Source organism: Heptranchias perlo, chromosome 15 (genome assembly GCF_035084215.1).
Source record: "Heptranchias perlo isolate sHepPer1 chromosome 15, sHepPer1.hap1, whole genome shotgun sequence".
NCBI classification, from domain to species: Eukaryota; Metazoa; Chordata; class Chondrichthyes; order Hexanchiformes; family Hexanchidae; genus Heptranchias; species Heptranchias perlo.
The window spans coordinates 27,293,551-27,309,604 of NC_090339.1; the positions used below are offsets into that span (position 1 = coordinate 27,293,551).

General features: G+C 43.1%; 1 protein-coding gene across 3 annotated transcripts in view; it reads right to left on the reverse strand.

Annotated features, from left to right (window-relative positions):
• LOC137332931 (ecto-NOX disulfide-thiol exchanger 2-like) overlaps window positions 1-16,054 on the reverse strand; it is a 266,243-nt gene that overhangs the window by 43,640 nt on the left and 206,549 nt on the right. For all 3 annotated transcript variants that reach the window (XM_067996973.1, XM_067996971.1, XM_067996972.1), the window contains one exon: window positions 14,246-14,360. In XM_067996973.1, the coding sequence (XP_067853074.1) occupies window positions 14,246-14,360 (115 nt within the window). The remainder of the gene's footprint in view (window positions 1-14,245; window positions 14,361-16,054) is intronic.

The window sequence follows — 16,054 nt, forward strand, 5'->3', positions numbered from 1 at the left end:
CTGAATAGCAATCAGATAGGACCATGGTCGATTTCCCTCCATGATTTCCTGAGATCAGGAATGCTGAGACCAACTGTAGCTGCCTACCATTACCTGGATGAGATCACCTAACTCAGCACAGACTAGAGATTCAACCAGGCTTAACATGCAACTGAGCAATACAATTATGAACTGAGCCATGAGAAGCTCAAAAATCTATTTCCTAGCATTCACTGCTAATCATATTTGTTCATCATTATATTTGCTTAAAAAAAATCAGAACACTGTATTGATATTATGTGATGTAGTGGAAAAAAACAAAGGCACAGCTGTAAATTTCTCATGGTAATATACAGTGTTGTAAATGGGCCAGAGTTAGGGTGAAAGCTACAGATCTCCATACCTATACCATCATTAACGTACTCAGAGGGAAATTCACTTTGTTTTGTGGGCAAAGCCATGGAAGATGCGCTATTAATATATAAAAATTTTACATTTGCCTTCACTTGTGAACTTTTTCCATTATAAGTTTCTATGTCCACATTTATAATGGAAACTGCATATGTCACGCTGTAATTATACACTAACCCCAGTGATGGCACTGCAGCATCACCACTAATGGGAAGGTATAACTGCCACACTGATATTATACTCTCCTGTATCAGTGGAGGCACCACTTTACCTGAAGACAACACTTGATTTTGATACCCCGTTACAGGAAATTGACTAATATTTTATATATAGGTTTATCTGATACCCTTCAACTAATATAGATACATATTGTAAAGGTACTTTGCAGGATTTATTGCTAACATTTCCCATAGCAGACTGAGGAATCAAACCTGGGACTTTTCTGGTCTGTGTGGTTCAGCTCCTCACTGAATAAATTTACTGAGCCATTGGGGGAGCTTGGTAGTGCCTGTTGTTGAAAAAAAAGCTCATATCCTTTATATTATGATGTAGGAAGCAGGCAAAGGGGTGGGGTGAAGGAAGGGAAAGGGACAGAAGAAATGACTGGAACATGACTAATGCCATAGTGTTGCCATGGGGTCAGCTCTATGTATTTAATTCAGTGCCTCGGAACATAAAAGCCTTTCTAATCCAGCAGTCACTGGGGTTTCATTTTCTGATGGAATTTGATTTCTTTGTGCAGCTGCCTTCTTAATCCACTGGAATGTCTTTTTGAAGCTGCCCAAACAATTTTACTTTCTTCAGATTTCTGCAAATGGAACTGGTAATTTTTAAATATTTTAAAAAAGTGTATGTTCCTCAGGAGAGGTAAGAAACATAAATTCGTGATGTAGGTCTTCCATTGTAGAAAATACAGCCGGCCATGTCGGCTACAAGGTGAAGCACTATTCTGAGATCAAAAGAAAAACTGCAAATGCTGGAAATCTGAACTGAAACAGAACATGCTTGAAATACACAGGTGTTTTATCATCTACAGAGAGAAACGATAGCTGCTGTATAATTCCAGTGATTTCTGTTTTTATTTTATTGTTGAGAGTTATGGCTGAAACATAAAAATGACTGAGCATTTAAGGTAAAATAACATGTTAGATATTGTATATTTTAGAGATCAGCTTTCTCTTCCATAAAGTAACGATGAACAAATTGAAGTATTTGAAGGGATTGCATATATTTACGTGGATAATGTAATGAAGTATTATATGCACTTTCATGTAGGATTAACCAAAATTTTAACTGAAAAAATATGCATGCACTTCGCAGGCATAACTGTAGACTTGACAATACTGAAGGTGAAATAACTTCTGCACCTTTGAAGTACTGCTACCATCACCAGCAGAAAGTCTACATTTAAAGATGCAAATGTCTACTGGAGCTGACTTTCCAACACTATGGCAGCACTTTCTATCCTGCTTCCAGGGAGAACACTGGGAAAGTCCCTGGTAGCAGTAAATTCATTGTGTACTTCCTCTTTTGTTTAAAGGTAATAACAATTATGTTATCTCTAAATGCAGGGAGATAAATGTTTTGGTAGCCGTAAAGATGAGGCCAACTTCCAGCTGCTGTTGTCTTTGGCTAAAGGCAGCACAAAGCAATTAATGACAGCGGGAAAGAAACAGATTGGTAGCACAGTTACTGAGTTCCCAGCAGCAACCCCAATGTAACCATGCCAGATTCGCTAAATCCGGACACCGAAGTAAAAAGTGGGTCTGCTCGGTGGCTGCATTTAGTAAATTTGGCAGGTTTACATTCAAATTGCCGTAAACCAAGCAAGACTTACTTGCATTTCAGGAACTGACCACATAAATACCTCACTGCCCGGGGAAACTGGATTCTTCGATATAATCACGAAGGCTGGCCCTCTGGAATCCAATTTAAAAGAAGACCACTATAAAAAGTTAACAGCTGGTTCAACTGATTCTGATATATTTTATTTTTTGAGTTTTTTTCTGTACTGTCTATATTTATGGTATGACTTTTATAAATCTAATTTTTGCTCTTACAGCCTCTCTTTATTTATTCTTGGTAACTCCAGCTTTTGAGGCACCCCTTTCGCTCCAGTCACAATGTATTTAAACAGGACCCCATTCATTTTGTACTCAAATATCTCGTAGTGCTCGGCTGCTGTTCGATCTGCCATTTGTTCCAACCAATTAATCTGGGCTCATTTCTCCTTTCATCACAGAAACAAGCTAATTTCCAGTCCAGTATCTTTATCTTTGATGTCTCTTTTCAATGTGAGCCCAATTAAGTTACAATCACTATTTTCCAACAGCTCTCCTACTTTCAGTCCAGTTACTTGTCCTGCTTCCTTAGCCAGGACCAGATCGAGCACTACATACTTCTCTTCCTGGGCATACAATGTATATTGATTAAGGATTGCATCTTTCATGAAATCATCTTGCTGTTCATTTGAATGAATGTTCAAAATTCTCAGAACATGTGTTAACAATATTTTAATCAGTAAACGTTTATTGTGACTTGGTGCCCATTTGTCTGTTATTTGGATTTTGCAGTGATCAGTTACTTTATTACTTGTGTTCACCGGTGTCTGTTGGTTTGATGTATATATGGATAGAATCCTTTTATTTTTCTCCCCAGCTGACGTAACAACTGTTGCCAACCGGGTAAGTCATCTGCTTGCTTGTTCATACTACTATCATTCTGAACTGGCCACCACAAAGTGTATGTATGGGGTTTGGGGACAGTTCCTGCACTCAGTACCACTCACACCGATGCAACTGACATTGGGAATTCAGACCAAATTTAATCCTTATTCTCAACATTTGTTGTCTGCTTCTTGTAGTTTCTCAAAGTTAATAATATCGTTGCTATTGATGAAATTGGAGAAAAGCTGATAGTGGTGTACCCAAAGAGTCAATACAGGATCCACTCTTGATCTTGGTATACATACATGTTTTGGACTAAAGCAGAGGGAGTACAATCTCTGTTTGCTGATGACAAAAGTAGGGGGTTTGGCAAATCGCCAGCAGGACTGTTGAATATTTCAGGACGATTCTTGCCTCTTGCACATCCCCGATTTTAATCGCTTCACCATTGGCAGCCGTGCCTTCAGCTGGCCTTGCCCTAAGCTCTGGAATTCCCTCCCTAAATCTCTCTGCCTCTCCTTCTTCAAGACACTCCTTAAAACCTACCTCTTTGACCAAGCTTTTGGTCACCTGTCCTAATATCTCCTTGTGTGGTTCAGTGTCAAATTTGGTTTGATAAGGTTCCTGTGAAGCATCTTGGGGCATTTTACTTCACTAATGATTTTTAAAAAAAATTCGTTCATGGGATGTGGGCGTCGCTAGTGAGGCCAGCATTTAGTGCCCATCCCTAATTGCCCTTGAGAAGGTGGTGGTGAGCCGCCTTCTTGAACCGCTGCAGTCCGTGTGGTGAAGGTTCTCCCACAGTGCTGTTATGCACTGGAGTTCCAGGATTTTGACCCAGCGACTTTGAAGGAACGGCGATATATTTCCAAGTCGGGATGGTGTGTGACTTGGAGGGAAACGTGCAGGTGGTGTTGTTCCCATGTGCCTGCTGCCCTTGTCCTTCTAAGTGGTAATGGTCGCGGGTTTGGGAGGTGCTGTCGAAGAAGCCTCGGCGAGTTGCTGCAGTGCATCCTGTGGATGGTACACACTGCAGCCACAGTGCGCCGGTGGTGAAGGGAGTGAATGTTTAGAATGGTGGATGGGATGCCAATCAAGCAGGCTACTTTGTCTTGGATGGTGTCGAGCTTCTCGAGTGTTGTTGGAGCTGCACTCATCCAGGCAAGTGGAGAGTATTCCATCACACTCCTGACTTGTGCCTTGTAGATGGTGGAAAGGCTTTGTGGAGTCAGGAGGTGAGTCACTTGCCGCAGAATACCCAGCCTCTGACCTGCTTTTGTAGCCACAGTATTTATATGGCTGGTCCAGTTAAGTTTCTGGTCAATGGTGACCCCCAGGATGTTGATGGTGGGGGATTCGGCGATGGTAATGCCGTTGAATGTCAAGGGGAGATGGTTAGACACTCTCTTGTTGGAGATGGACATTGCCTGGCACTTGTCTGGCGCGAATGTTACTTGCCACTTATCAGCTCAAGCCTGGATGTTGTCCAGGTCTTGCTGCACGCAGGTGTGGACTGCTTCATTATCTGAGGGGTTGCGAATGGAGATGAACACTGTGCATTCATCAGCGAACATCCCCATTTCTGACCTTATGATGGAGGGAAGATCATTGATGAAGCAGCTGAAGATGGTTGGGCCTCAGACACTGCCCTGAGGAACCAATGGTGCAATATAAATGCAAGATATTGTTGATGTAGAGAGGTTAGTGGAATAAGCAGACAAGTGGCAGATGCAATTTAAAACGGGAAAGTATAGAGGAATTGGACTAATTAGATAGCTGTACTATAGAGTTGGCACAGGCACGATGGGCTGAATGGCCTCCTTCTATTCTGTATGATTCTATGATTCTAATAACTCCCCCCATTTTGACCACAAGCTTTTGCCTTATTCCAGCCTACTTTAAAATAGTTGAAGTCCCCCAAAACTATTACCACTACAATCCTCTCTAAATTGCCCACAAATCTCATTCTTGATTTCCTTCCCATTATTTGGTAGACTTCAATGAACTCTCAACATGGTAGCATATCCCTTATAATTTCTTAACGCAACCCAGACAAATTGTCTGAGCACCATCAATAGAAACTTTCTTCTTTTATGACTTTAATTGTGTCCTTAATTATAAGGCCGTCCATTTGCCTCTTTATCCTTCTCTATCTAGGAATATTTAATTCCAGTCTCAACCCAGCTGAAACCAAGTTTCTATCAAGGATATAACATCATTCCCTCCATAGTGTCTCTCATTCCCTGACTTAATTTCTAATGCTTGTGCATTTGCACATAAGCAACCATTCATAATCCTCAGTACCATTTTTCCTTTTATTTTTTCTTATTCTTTCTTTCACTGTAGTTTATAACCTCTCTCCTATCTGCCCTAAGGTATGTCCCATCACATCTCCCTTAGACTTGCTGCTTTAGAATGTTTTGTCCCTTCAGTACACTTATTCTTAACTCCTCCCCCATATGCTGTAAGGCAAGTCTCTCCATCCCACTCTCCTGAACTTATCAGTTTAACCTCATTCCTTTATAAGTTCAGGGTACATTCAAACCCTATGGTGAAAGGGTAGTGTGCTAACCCATTGGGTCACCCAATGTAGGTTTTAAGTGTAAGAGTAAAAAAATGACTTATGTTAGGATAACTTGACATGAGCAGAAAGCATGATGGGTTAACTAGTATCAAAGGTACAGCATGTGTCTAAAACATCTCTTTGCAAAATAAGCAGCCTGAGCAAGATAAGACAACTGGCATAGAATTAACTGCATTCCTGTAGACAATAGACTCTTAGATGAGAATTGTATCACATAACTTTTGGGGGTGTATAATTTTAAAATAGTTAAGGGAGGTTACCATGGATACAAATGTACAGTGGGAAAATACTGAACAAAGAAACCTTGAAGGCTTACTGTCTGAACTACAGATAAAATTGGTTTCTACCATTTTCAGACAAAGAGAATAGCACATGATGCTGTGGTTACATCATAGCCTATGATAAAAGTAGGCATGTTACTGAAGAATATAAAGGTTAGTGCATTCTAGTGGCCTGAATGCTGCAACTTGGACCGAGGACACCGGAAATCAACCTTAGGCCACCTAAGATTCTATCCAGTGAGCTGACCTCGTGCAAGTACATGCATGAGTGGAACCTGCATACTTACCATGATGAAAAGTCAATATTAGATAAGGCAGAAGCTAGGTCTTGTATTTCTTAATAATAAAATATTAAAGTTGCTGAAACTAGACTCTCAGATTTATTAATTAATATTAGCCGGAGTGGCTAAAATCTGCATCCCAGTACTTGATTTCTTGTTTCATTCTTGTTATAAAAGTGCAGAATTACCCAATGTGCCAAGATCAAGTAATACATTGTGAGTACTGAAAACTCAACTCATGGAATACATTAATGACAACTCACATTAGTTGATTGAATATACTCTAGTTGTTGACCAGCTACACTCTGGGTAATCACTGGGGATCGGGACAAAATAAGCAACGGATAAAGGTGAATTAAGGTATGGTAGGTGGATTTTTCCTCCAATTTCTTCCCTTATATCCAGATTCATGTTGGAGTAGAGTTTCATGAGCACCAGCAGCTCTCTGTTAGCAATGCCAAGTAACTATTCTTCATTTCTGAACCTGAACAGTGTCTTGGCAGGCTATTTAATCTCACAAAAGCTATGATGTGGAGATGCCGGTGATGGACTGGGGTTGACAAATGTAAAGAATCTTACAACACCAGGTTATTGTCCAACAATTTTATTTGAAAATCACAAGCTTTCGGAGGCTTTCTCCTTCGTCAGGTGAATGTGGGAATCCTTGAACGTTTCGCATTTATATTCAGAGAACAATACCTGGTGATTACAGATAATCTTTCCAACTGCCCGTTGTCAAGGCAATCAAAGTGTTCAGACAAAGTGTGCAGACAAGATCCCGAAAGGACTACAGATCACGAACCCACTCAAGTCGACATACAACTCAGATTACGCTGAGACACTCCGCCGTCGTACCTCTCGCACACTCTGCAACCATCTCGTACACCAACCCGACAGCAGACGCCACAACCTCGAAACCAAGATAGAGTCCATACTCTCAACCTGTACTCAGGACACAGCAGACCAGCTACGAGACACCGCCAAACAGACGAGGCAACAGAACTACGCTGCCTACATGAAAACCAAGAGCAGGAAGCTTGAGAAACTCGGCATCACCACCAGCATCAACCAAGCCTCCCCTGGTACCACGGTTGCAACCACAGGGAAGTCTATCGTCAATTTGTCCGACCACACCCTTCAACCAGACGAAATCGAAGTTCTCAGCCGAGGGCTCAATTTCTGCCCCACGACCAAAATGGACCCCATTGGTCTCGCGGCGGACACAGAGGAATTCATCAGGAGAATGAGGTTCCGGGAATTCTTCCACAAATCCCAAGATTTCAGCAGCGAACCCAATGAGACAATCAACAATCCGAAACAGCAGACAGAGGGATCCGCGGTACAGCAACCGAAGAAGAAAGAGTCAAACTGGACTCCTCCGGAGGATCACTGCCCTAAGCTTGACATGTATGCTCAAGCTGTCAGGAAATGCGTCAATGCCAGATTCATCAGCCGCACTCACAAGACAGTCCAGAATGTCACCCGAGCACAACGCAACGCTATCAACGCTCTTAAGACCAACCGCAACATCGTCATCAAACCAGCGGACAAAGGAGGAGCCATCGTCATACAGAACAGAACGGACTATTGCAAAGAAGCATAGCGACAACTGGACAACCAGGAACACTACAGGCGGTTACCCGCAGATCCGACCAAAGAACACACCCACCAGCTCAACAAACTGATCAAGACCTTCGATCCAGACCTTCAAAGCATCCAACGCGCTCTCATCCCACGTACTCCCCACGTGGGAGACTTCTACTGCCTCCCAAAGATACACAAAGCCAACACACCCGGACGTCCTATCGTATCAGGCAACGGAACCGTGTGTGAGAACCTCTCTGGATACGTCGAGGGCATCCTGAAAACCATCGTACAGGGAAACCCCAGCTTCTGTCGCGACACTACAGACTTCCTACAAAAACTCAGCACCCACGGACCAGTTGAACCAGGAACACTTATCAGCTTCCACCCGATCCACGTCAAAGAGGCCATCCCCTATGGACAGGCCCTGCGAATACACAGGATCTGCTCAGACGAGGAGGAACGCGATGGACACCTACAGACGCTGAAAGACGCCCTCGTAAGAACGGGATATGACGCTCGACTCGTCGATCGACAGTTCCGACGGGCCACAGCAAAAAATCGCATAGACCTCCTCAGAAGACTAACACGGGACGCAACCAACAGAGTACCCTTCGTCGTCCAGTACTTCCCCGGAGCGGAGAAACTACGCCATGTTCTCCGCAGCCTTCAACATGTCATCAATGACGACGAACACCTCGCTAAGGCCATCCCCACACCTCCACTACTCGCCTTCAAACAGCCACCCAACCTCAAACAGACCATCGTTCGCAGCAAATTACCCAGCTTTCAGGAGAACAGCGTCCACGACACCACACAACTCTGCCACGGCAACCTCTGCAAGACATGCCAGATCATCGACACAGATACCAACATCACACGAGAGGACACCACCCACCAGGTACATGGTTCGTACTCCTGGGACTCGGCCAACGTTGTCTACCTCATACGTTGCAGGAAAGGATGAGAGACCATGCAGACACTGCGACAACGGATGAACGGACACCACGCAACAATCGCCAGACAGGAGGGTTCCCTCCCAGTCGGGGAACACTTTAGCAGTCAAGGACATTCAGCCACCGATCTTCGGGTAAGCGTTCTCCAAGGCGGCCTTCGAGACACACGACAACGCAAAATCGTCAAGCAGAAATTGATAGCCAAGTTCCGCACCCATGAGGACGGCCTCAACCGGGATCTTGGGTTCATGTCACGCTACACGTAACCCCACCAGCGAATAAAAGTGATCTGTTTTTAATACAACGGGTCATTTTCTGTCTTTCTCTTCCTTTCGGATGTTTCTCCCTCTCTCTCTCTGTTTTGTGTTCTGGCCGTTTGTATATTCGGTGGTCCTGTAGGTAACACCTCTCTGTCTGAACACTTTGATTGCCTTGACAACGGGCAGTTGGAAAGATTATCTGTAATCACCAGGTATTGTTCGCTGAATATAAATGCGAAACGTTCAAGGATTCCCACATTCACCTGACGAAGGAGAAAGCCTCCGAAAGCTTGTGATTTTCAAATAAAATTGTTGGACAATAACCTGGTGTTGTAAGATTCTTTACATTCACAAAAGCTAAGCCTAATCCTGTTCTCATTCAATATCCACACATGGATAAAAACTTTCGAAAACGGACACTGGATAATAATCAGGAGTGTAAACTTTGACTAATATTTTCCTTCCGTGGTCCAGGGGCACAAAAGCCTGCACCCCAGCTGAGACTAAATAACTCACCACAAAATAAACTGGGGTCTCCACGGTTTCTATGGCTTAGTACAATTTTGAGTGGTGCATTTACCTGCTGTGCATTCAGAAAAGTGGATTTTAGTGTGGATAACTATAGGGTGATGCATACTGATAATTTCACAGAACTTAATCTTGTCAAAAGTTAACTGTGGTTATTTAGATCTTTCAGGAATTAAGTAAAATTGAGCAGAATCTGTGAAAGGGTATATGGTATGTGAAGAGAACCAGCTCAATGGACCAAATGACCTTTCTTGTTACACAGATAATGGCCCAGAAATTTGGCCACACGCAACTATTTTTTGGTTGGTAAAGGTCCTCCTACGCCATCAACATGGCGGGCGGGAAGCACACGCTCACTACGAGTAGGAAGCGGCCTGCCTGCTGTATTGGTAAAGACCAGAAAATCGGCGTGCCGTGCTCCCTCGATCACCACAGATATCTCTTCCCACCACTCCCCCCCCCCCCCCCCGATCGCTGCTGCTCCCTCCACCCTCCACCCGAGCGCCTCTACTTCTCACCCGGCTACCGATAACTCCTGACCAGGCCCCACCCCCCCTCACTTACACGAGGGCTGCTGAGACACCAGCAACGGCCTGATCACCATTGACCAGAAACTTTACTGTACCAGCCACATAAATACTGTGGCGAGCTGCCTGTTGGTATCCGCAGCTTACTCTCACTGGCTCGATTGAAATGACGCCCGAGGCCCAATATCGGAGGCACCTCAGGCCTCACCATTCATTTAAGCCAATGTCTTTAATTAAATATATCATGGTCTCAGCTACAGACTTACACATACTATTAAAATATTGTATGCTATTTTGAGAAATCGTATTTATAAACTTGTAATGAAGGAACAACATTTTCCTTCCACTGGCATCTACCCGACAATGTGGAAAATTGCCCAGGTATGTCCTGTCCACAAAAAGCAGGACAAATCCAATCCGGCCAATTACCGCCCCATCAGTCTACTCTCAATCATCAGCAAAGTGATGGAAGGTGTCATCGACAGTGCTATCAAGCGGCACTTACTCCCCAATAACCTGCTCACCGATGCTCAGTTTGGGTTCCGCCAGGATCACTCGGCTCCAGATGTCATTACAGCCTTGGTCCAAACATGGACAAAAGAGCTGAATTCCAGAGGTGAGGTGAGAGTGACTGCCCTTGACATCAAGGCAGCATTTGACCGAGTGTGGCACTAAGGACCCCTAGTAAAATTGAAATCAATGGGAATCAGGGGGAAAACTCTCCAGTGGCTGGAGTCATACCTAGCACAAAGGAAGATGGTAGTGGTTGTTGGAGGCCAATCATCTCAGCCCCAGGACATTGCTGCAGGAGTTCCTCAGAGCAGTGTCCTAGGTCCAACCATCTTCAGCTGCTTCATCAATGACTTTCCCTCCATCATAAAGTCAGAAATGGGATTGTTCGCTGATGATGGCACAGTGTTCAGTTCCATTCGCAACTCCTCAGATAATGAAGCAGTCCGTGCCCGCATGCAGCAAGACCTGGACAACATCCAGGCTTGGGCTGATAAGTGGCAAGTAACATTCGCGCCAGACAATGACTATCTCCAACAAGAGACAGTCTAACCACCTCCCCTTGACATTCAACGGCATTACCATCGCCGAAACCCCCACAATCAACATCCTGGGGTCACCATTGACCAGAAACTTTACTGGACCAGCCACTTTCTCAAGGGCAATTAGGGATGGGCAATAAATGCTGGCCTTGCCAGCGATGCCCACATCCCATGAACGAATAAAAAAAGACACTACTTTTTTGTTTACAGTGTGAAAAGCTGCACTAAAGACAGATTAACAAAGAAACAACAAAGAATTGACTTGTCAACTTATCACTTCTTCCATAACATCCTAAAGCATTTTATATACAACAAATTGCTTTGAAATGCAGTCACTGTTGCTATGTAGACAAACACATCAGCCTTTTTATGTTACAGCAAAGAGAAGGACGATGTAGACATAGAAATACGGCAGGGGGACTGTGATATACTCGAACATATTAACATCGAGCGGGAGGAGGTATTGGCGGTTTTAGCAGGCCTAAAAATGGATAAATCCCCAGGCCCGGACGAAATGTATCCCAGGCTACTGTGTGAGGCAAAGGAGGAGATTGCGGGGGCTCTGACACATATATTCAGAACCTCTCTGGCCACAGGGGATGTGCCAGAGGACTGGAGAACTGCTAATGTAATACCATTATTCAAGAAGGGGAGTATGGAAAAACCGGGGAACTACAGGCCAGTGAGCCTAACATCAGTGGTAGGAAAATTATTGGAAAAAATTCTGAAGGACAAAATTAGTCTCCACTTGGAGAAGCAAGGATTAATCAGGGATAGTCAACATGGCTTTGTCAAGGGAAGATCATGTCTGACTAATTTGATTGAATTTTTTGAGGGGGTGACTAGGCGTGTGGATGAGGGTAACGCAGTGGATGTGGTATACATGGATTTCAGTAAGGCCTTCGATAAAGTCCCCCACAGGAGACTGGTCAAGAAGGTACGAGCCCATGGAATCCAGGGTGCCTTGGCACTTTGGATGCAAAACTGGCTTAGTGGCAGAAGGCAGAGGGTGATGGTCGACGGTTGTTTTTGTGACTGGAAGCCTGTGGCCAGTGGGGTACCACAGGGATCGGTGCTGGGTCCCTTGCTGTTTGTGGTCTACATTAACGACTTGGATAGGAATGTAAAAGGTATGATCAGTAAGTTCGCTGATGATACAAAGATTGGTAGGGTGGTAAATAGCGAGGAGGATAGCCTCAGTCTGCAGGACGATATAGATGGGTTGGTCAGATGGGCGGAACAGTGACAAATGGAATTTAACCCGGAAAAGTGCGAGGTGATGCACTTTGGAGGGACTAACAAGGCAAGGGAATACACAATGAATGGGAGGACCCTAGGCAAGACAGAGGGTCAGAGGGATCTTGGTGTGCAAGTTCACAGATCCCTGAAGGCGGCGGAACAGGTAGATAAGGTGGTAAAGAAAGCATATGGGATACTTGCCTTTATTAGCCGAGGCATAGAATATAAGAGCAAGGAGGTTATGATGGAGCTGTATAAAACACTGGTTAGGCCACAGCTGGAGTACTGTGTGCAGTTCTGGTCGCCACACTACAGGAAGGAATTGATCGCTTTGGAGAGGGTGCAGAGGAGATTCACCAGGATGTTACCAGGGCTGGAGCGCTTCAGCTATGAAGAGAGACTGGGAAGATTGGGTTTGTTTTCCTTGGAGCAGAGGAGGCTGAGGGGGGACATGATTGAGGTGTACAAAATTATGAGGGGCACAGATAGGATGGATACTAAGGAGCTTTTTCCCTTCGTTGAGGGTTCTATAACAAGGGGACATAGATTCAAGGTAAAAGGCGGGAGGTTTAGAGGGGATTTGAGAAAGAACTTTTTCACCCAGAGGGTGGTTGGAGTCTGGAACTCACTGCCTGAAAGGGTTGTGGAGGCAGGAACTCTCACAACATTCAAGAAGCATTTGGATGAGCACTTGAAATGCCATAGCATACAAGGCTACGGACCAAATGCTGGAATATGGGATTAGAGTAGACAGGGCTGATGGCCGGCGCTGACACGATGGGCCGAAGGGCCTCTATCCGTGCTGTATAACTCTATGACTCTATGAGATGAAAGATCAGTTAATCTGCTTTTGGTGGTGTTGATTGAGTAAAGAATGCTGGCTGGGACACTGGGAGAATAGTGCAATGGGATCTTCAAACACCACCTAAATCACTGGAATGGGACTTGAACCCACAATCTTCTAAATCAGAGGTGAGAGTGCTATCAACTGAGCCAAACTGACAAAAGTTATCCCTTCCAAGTGCATTAGTGCCAGGGAAATAAAAGATGACAATTAGTACAATTACTGTAGCCACAGGAATATTTATTGAATGGCCGTGCCTTCAACCACATAGGGACTAAGTTCTGGAATTCCCTCCCTAACCGTCTCTGCTTCTCTCTCCTCCTTTAAGACCCTCCTTAAAACCTACCTCTTTAATCAAGCTTTTGGTCATCCATCTTAATATCTCCTTCTTTGGCTCGGTGTCATTTTTGTCTGATTATGTTCCAGTGAAGCACTTGGGACGTTTTACTATATTAAAGGCGCAATATAAAAGCAAATCGTTGCTGTTGTCGAATGTGACATGTGCTCTTCAAGATCTTAAAGATTAAGGCACAATTGCTCCTTGCACACAATGGTTCATTTTAAAACATTTAAAGAACTTGCATTTATATAGCACTTTTCACGACCTCAGGACTCCCCAAAGCACTTTACAGCCAATTAAGTACTTATTCTTTTTGAAGTGTAGTCACTGTTGTAATGTAGGGAAATGCAGCAGCCAATTTGTGCACAGCAAGGTCCCACAAACAGCAATGAGATAAATGACCAGATAAATGATGTTGTTTGAGGGATAAATATTGGCCAGGACACTGAGAACTCTTCTGTGAACAGTGCCATGATTTACGTCCACTTGAGAAAACAGACGGGACCTCGGTTTAATGTCTCATCCGAAAGACAGCACCTCTGACAATGCAGCACTCCCTCTGCACTGCACAAGTCTCTGGAGTGGGACTTGAACCTGAATCTGACTCAGAGGCAAAAGTGCTACCACTGAGCCACAGCTGACAGTAAAAAAGAAAATGAACTACAATACGTATTTACATATTAGAAGGTTTACATTATCTCAGCACCTCATACCTGATTCATCTATTATTTTATCCTCTGGCATTTCTTCCATATCATCGTCAGACATCTCCATTTCTTCTTCACGACGAATACCCATAAGCTCATCATTATGGATGTTACGAATTTCCTGAGGATGTGGATAGAAACTTTTGATTGATTTCACAAGGAGCACTCCACAAGCAGAACTGGCTGCTACACCACTGACATATACTTGTCATCTGCTTCTTTGCATGTTTGCTGTAAAGCTCAGAGATTTCCAGGAGAACTAATGGGGTAGATTTTCAAAACATTTGCTACTTTGGAAAACAATATGCGCAAATTACATTCCAAACCTGGAAAATGTACACAGTAAAATTTGTGAACATGTAAGCAAAACGATTAAAGAATGTGACAGTTCTAAAACAGACCCCAAATGTTCATATGATCACATTGTAATGTTAAAAATTGTATTTAAAAAAGTAGATATGTATGATTTTTAAATCAGTTAACAGCAAAACAATTAGGTAAAAATGGTTTAGGTAATTCAAAATTCTATGGGCTTAATGGCAGAGAGTTCATAATATTTCTAGATGAAATGAGAGTCATATTTTAAGATTGGTCAACTTTTGTCCCCTAAAGAAACAGGTATAAGACTCTTAGAATCTTCTATATAATTAATACATTTTTAAAAAAAGAGTAAATATAACAAACCATTAAGAAACTGCCTTTTCCTACTTTTGAATGAGATATCTGATAATCCAGCTGCTTAAATTCACTCCTTTTTGTTGCTCCTAAAGAGTACAAATTCAGCTTTGCTTTGTCCTCTCTCCATTACTCTAGTTTTAAGTATAAATGTAATTGGTGTGCAGCCCTTCAGCAGTTGTACTTCACTCCATATGGACAGGCTGACAATCTGCTTACTGCACATTCCTTTGGTCTAGAAACTTAGTACACCCTGCATCTTCCTAAAGATGCATTTCAACTACTGCAGATGTAAATGTTATTGAAAAGGAGCTTACCTTTGACGTACAGGTCATTTTAGAGGAACACAAGATGATAGCCCCAGAATTGCGTGGAATGAAGCACACCTTACTTTAAAACGTGGCCAGTTTTATGCACCATAAACTTTGCATTTAAATTCCTTGAGAAATTAGTCCAATTTGTACTCACCAGTTTTCTAGTACAGTTGGGAAGAGATGACTACAATGGTGTTAATTAATTGACAATTAAATGTTCTCATAGGTGACAGTGCATCTACTTTACTGAAAGAGTTTATGGAGATAACACTGACAAGTAAAGTTAGGTATTGCTTAATGAGAAATATGACAAAGAATGCCTGTGAATATATACTATACCATCTCCAACCACTTAACTGTGGCTTTGTCATTACGATATCTGGTAAATAGTCTGAAATAACTTACCTTTGCTGTTATAATCCTCCTGAACATAGTTTGTTTTAATTCAGTGTGACTGTATTTAAAACAATGAAATCTAGTTTTGGATTTACATTTGATGCATTTTTTTTTAAAAAGAGTCTTACGTTATTCCAAATGAGGACACCAATTTAAAAAAGAAAAGTATTTTGGAGGCATGAAGGCACAGTGAGTTAGCCCACTTTACCTCTGGACATGGGATTGAATCCTCTCCTTGATGGCTGCAAGAGCCTCTTGTGCAAAGGGTTTGGGCACTTTCAATGCTGTTTCCAGATGTCACTAGCCAACAGCATAAATTGGCTAATAATTAATAAACTGGCAACCTCACTTATAAAGGCCAAAAAGATGGTGGGTACGGAAAAAAGGAAATTCACAATAGGCAATGCTGTTCCAAGGTAGGGATTAAGTA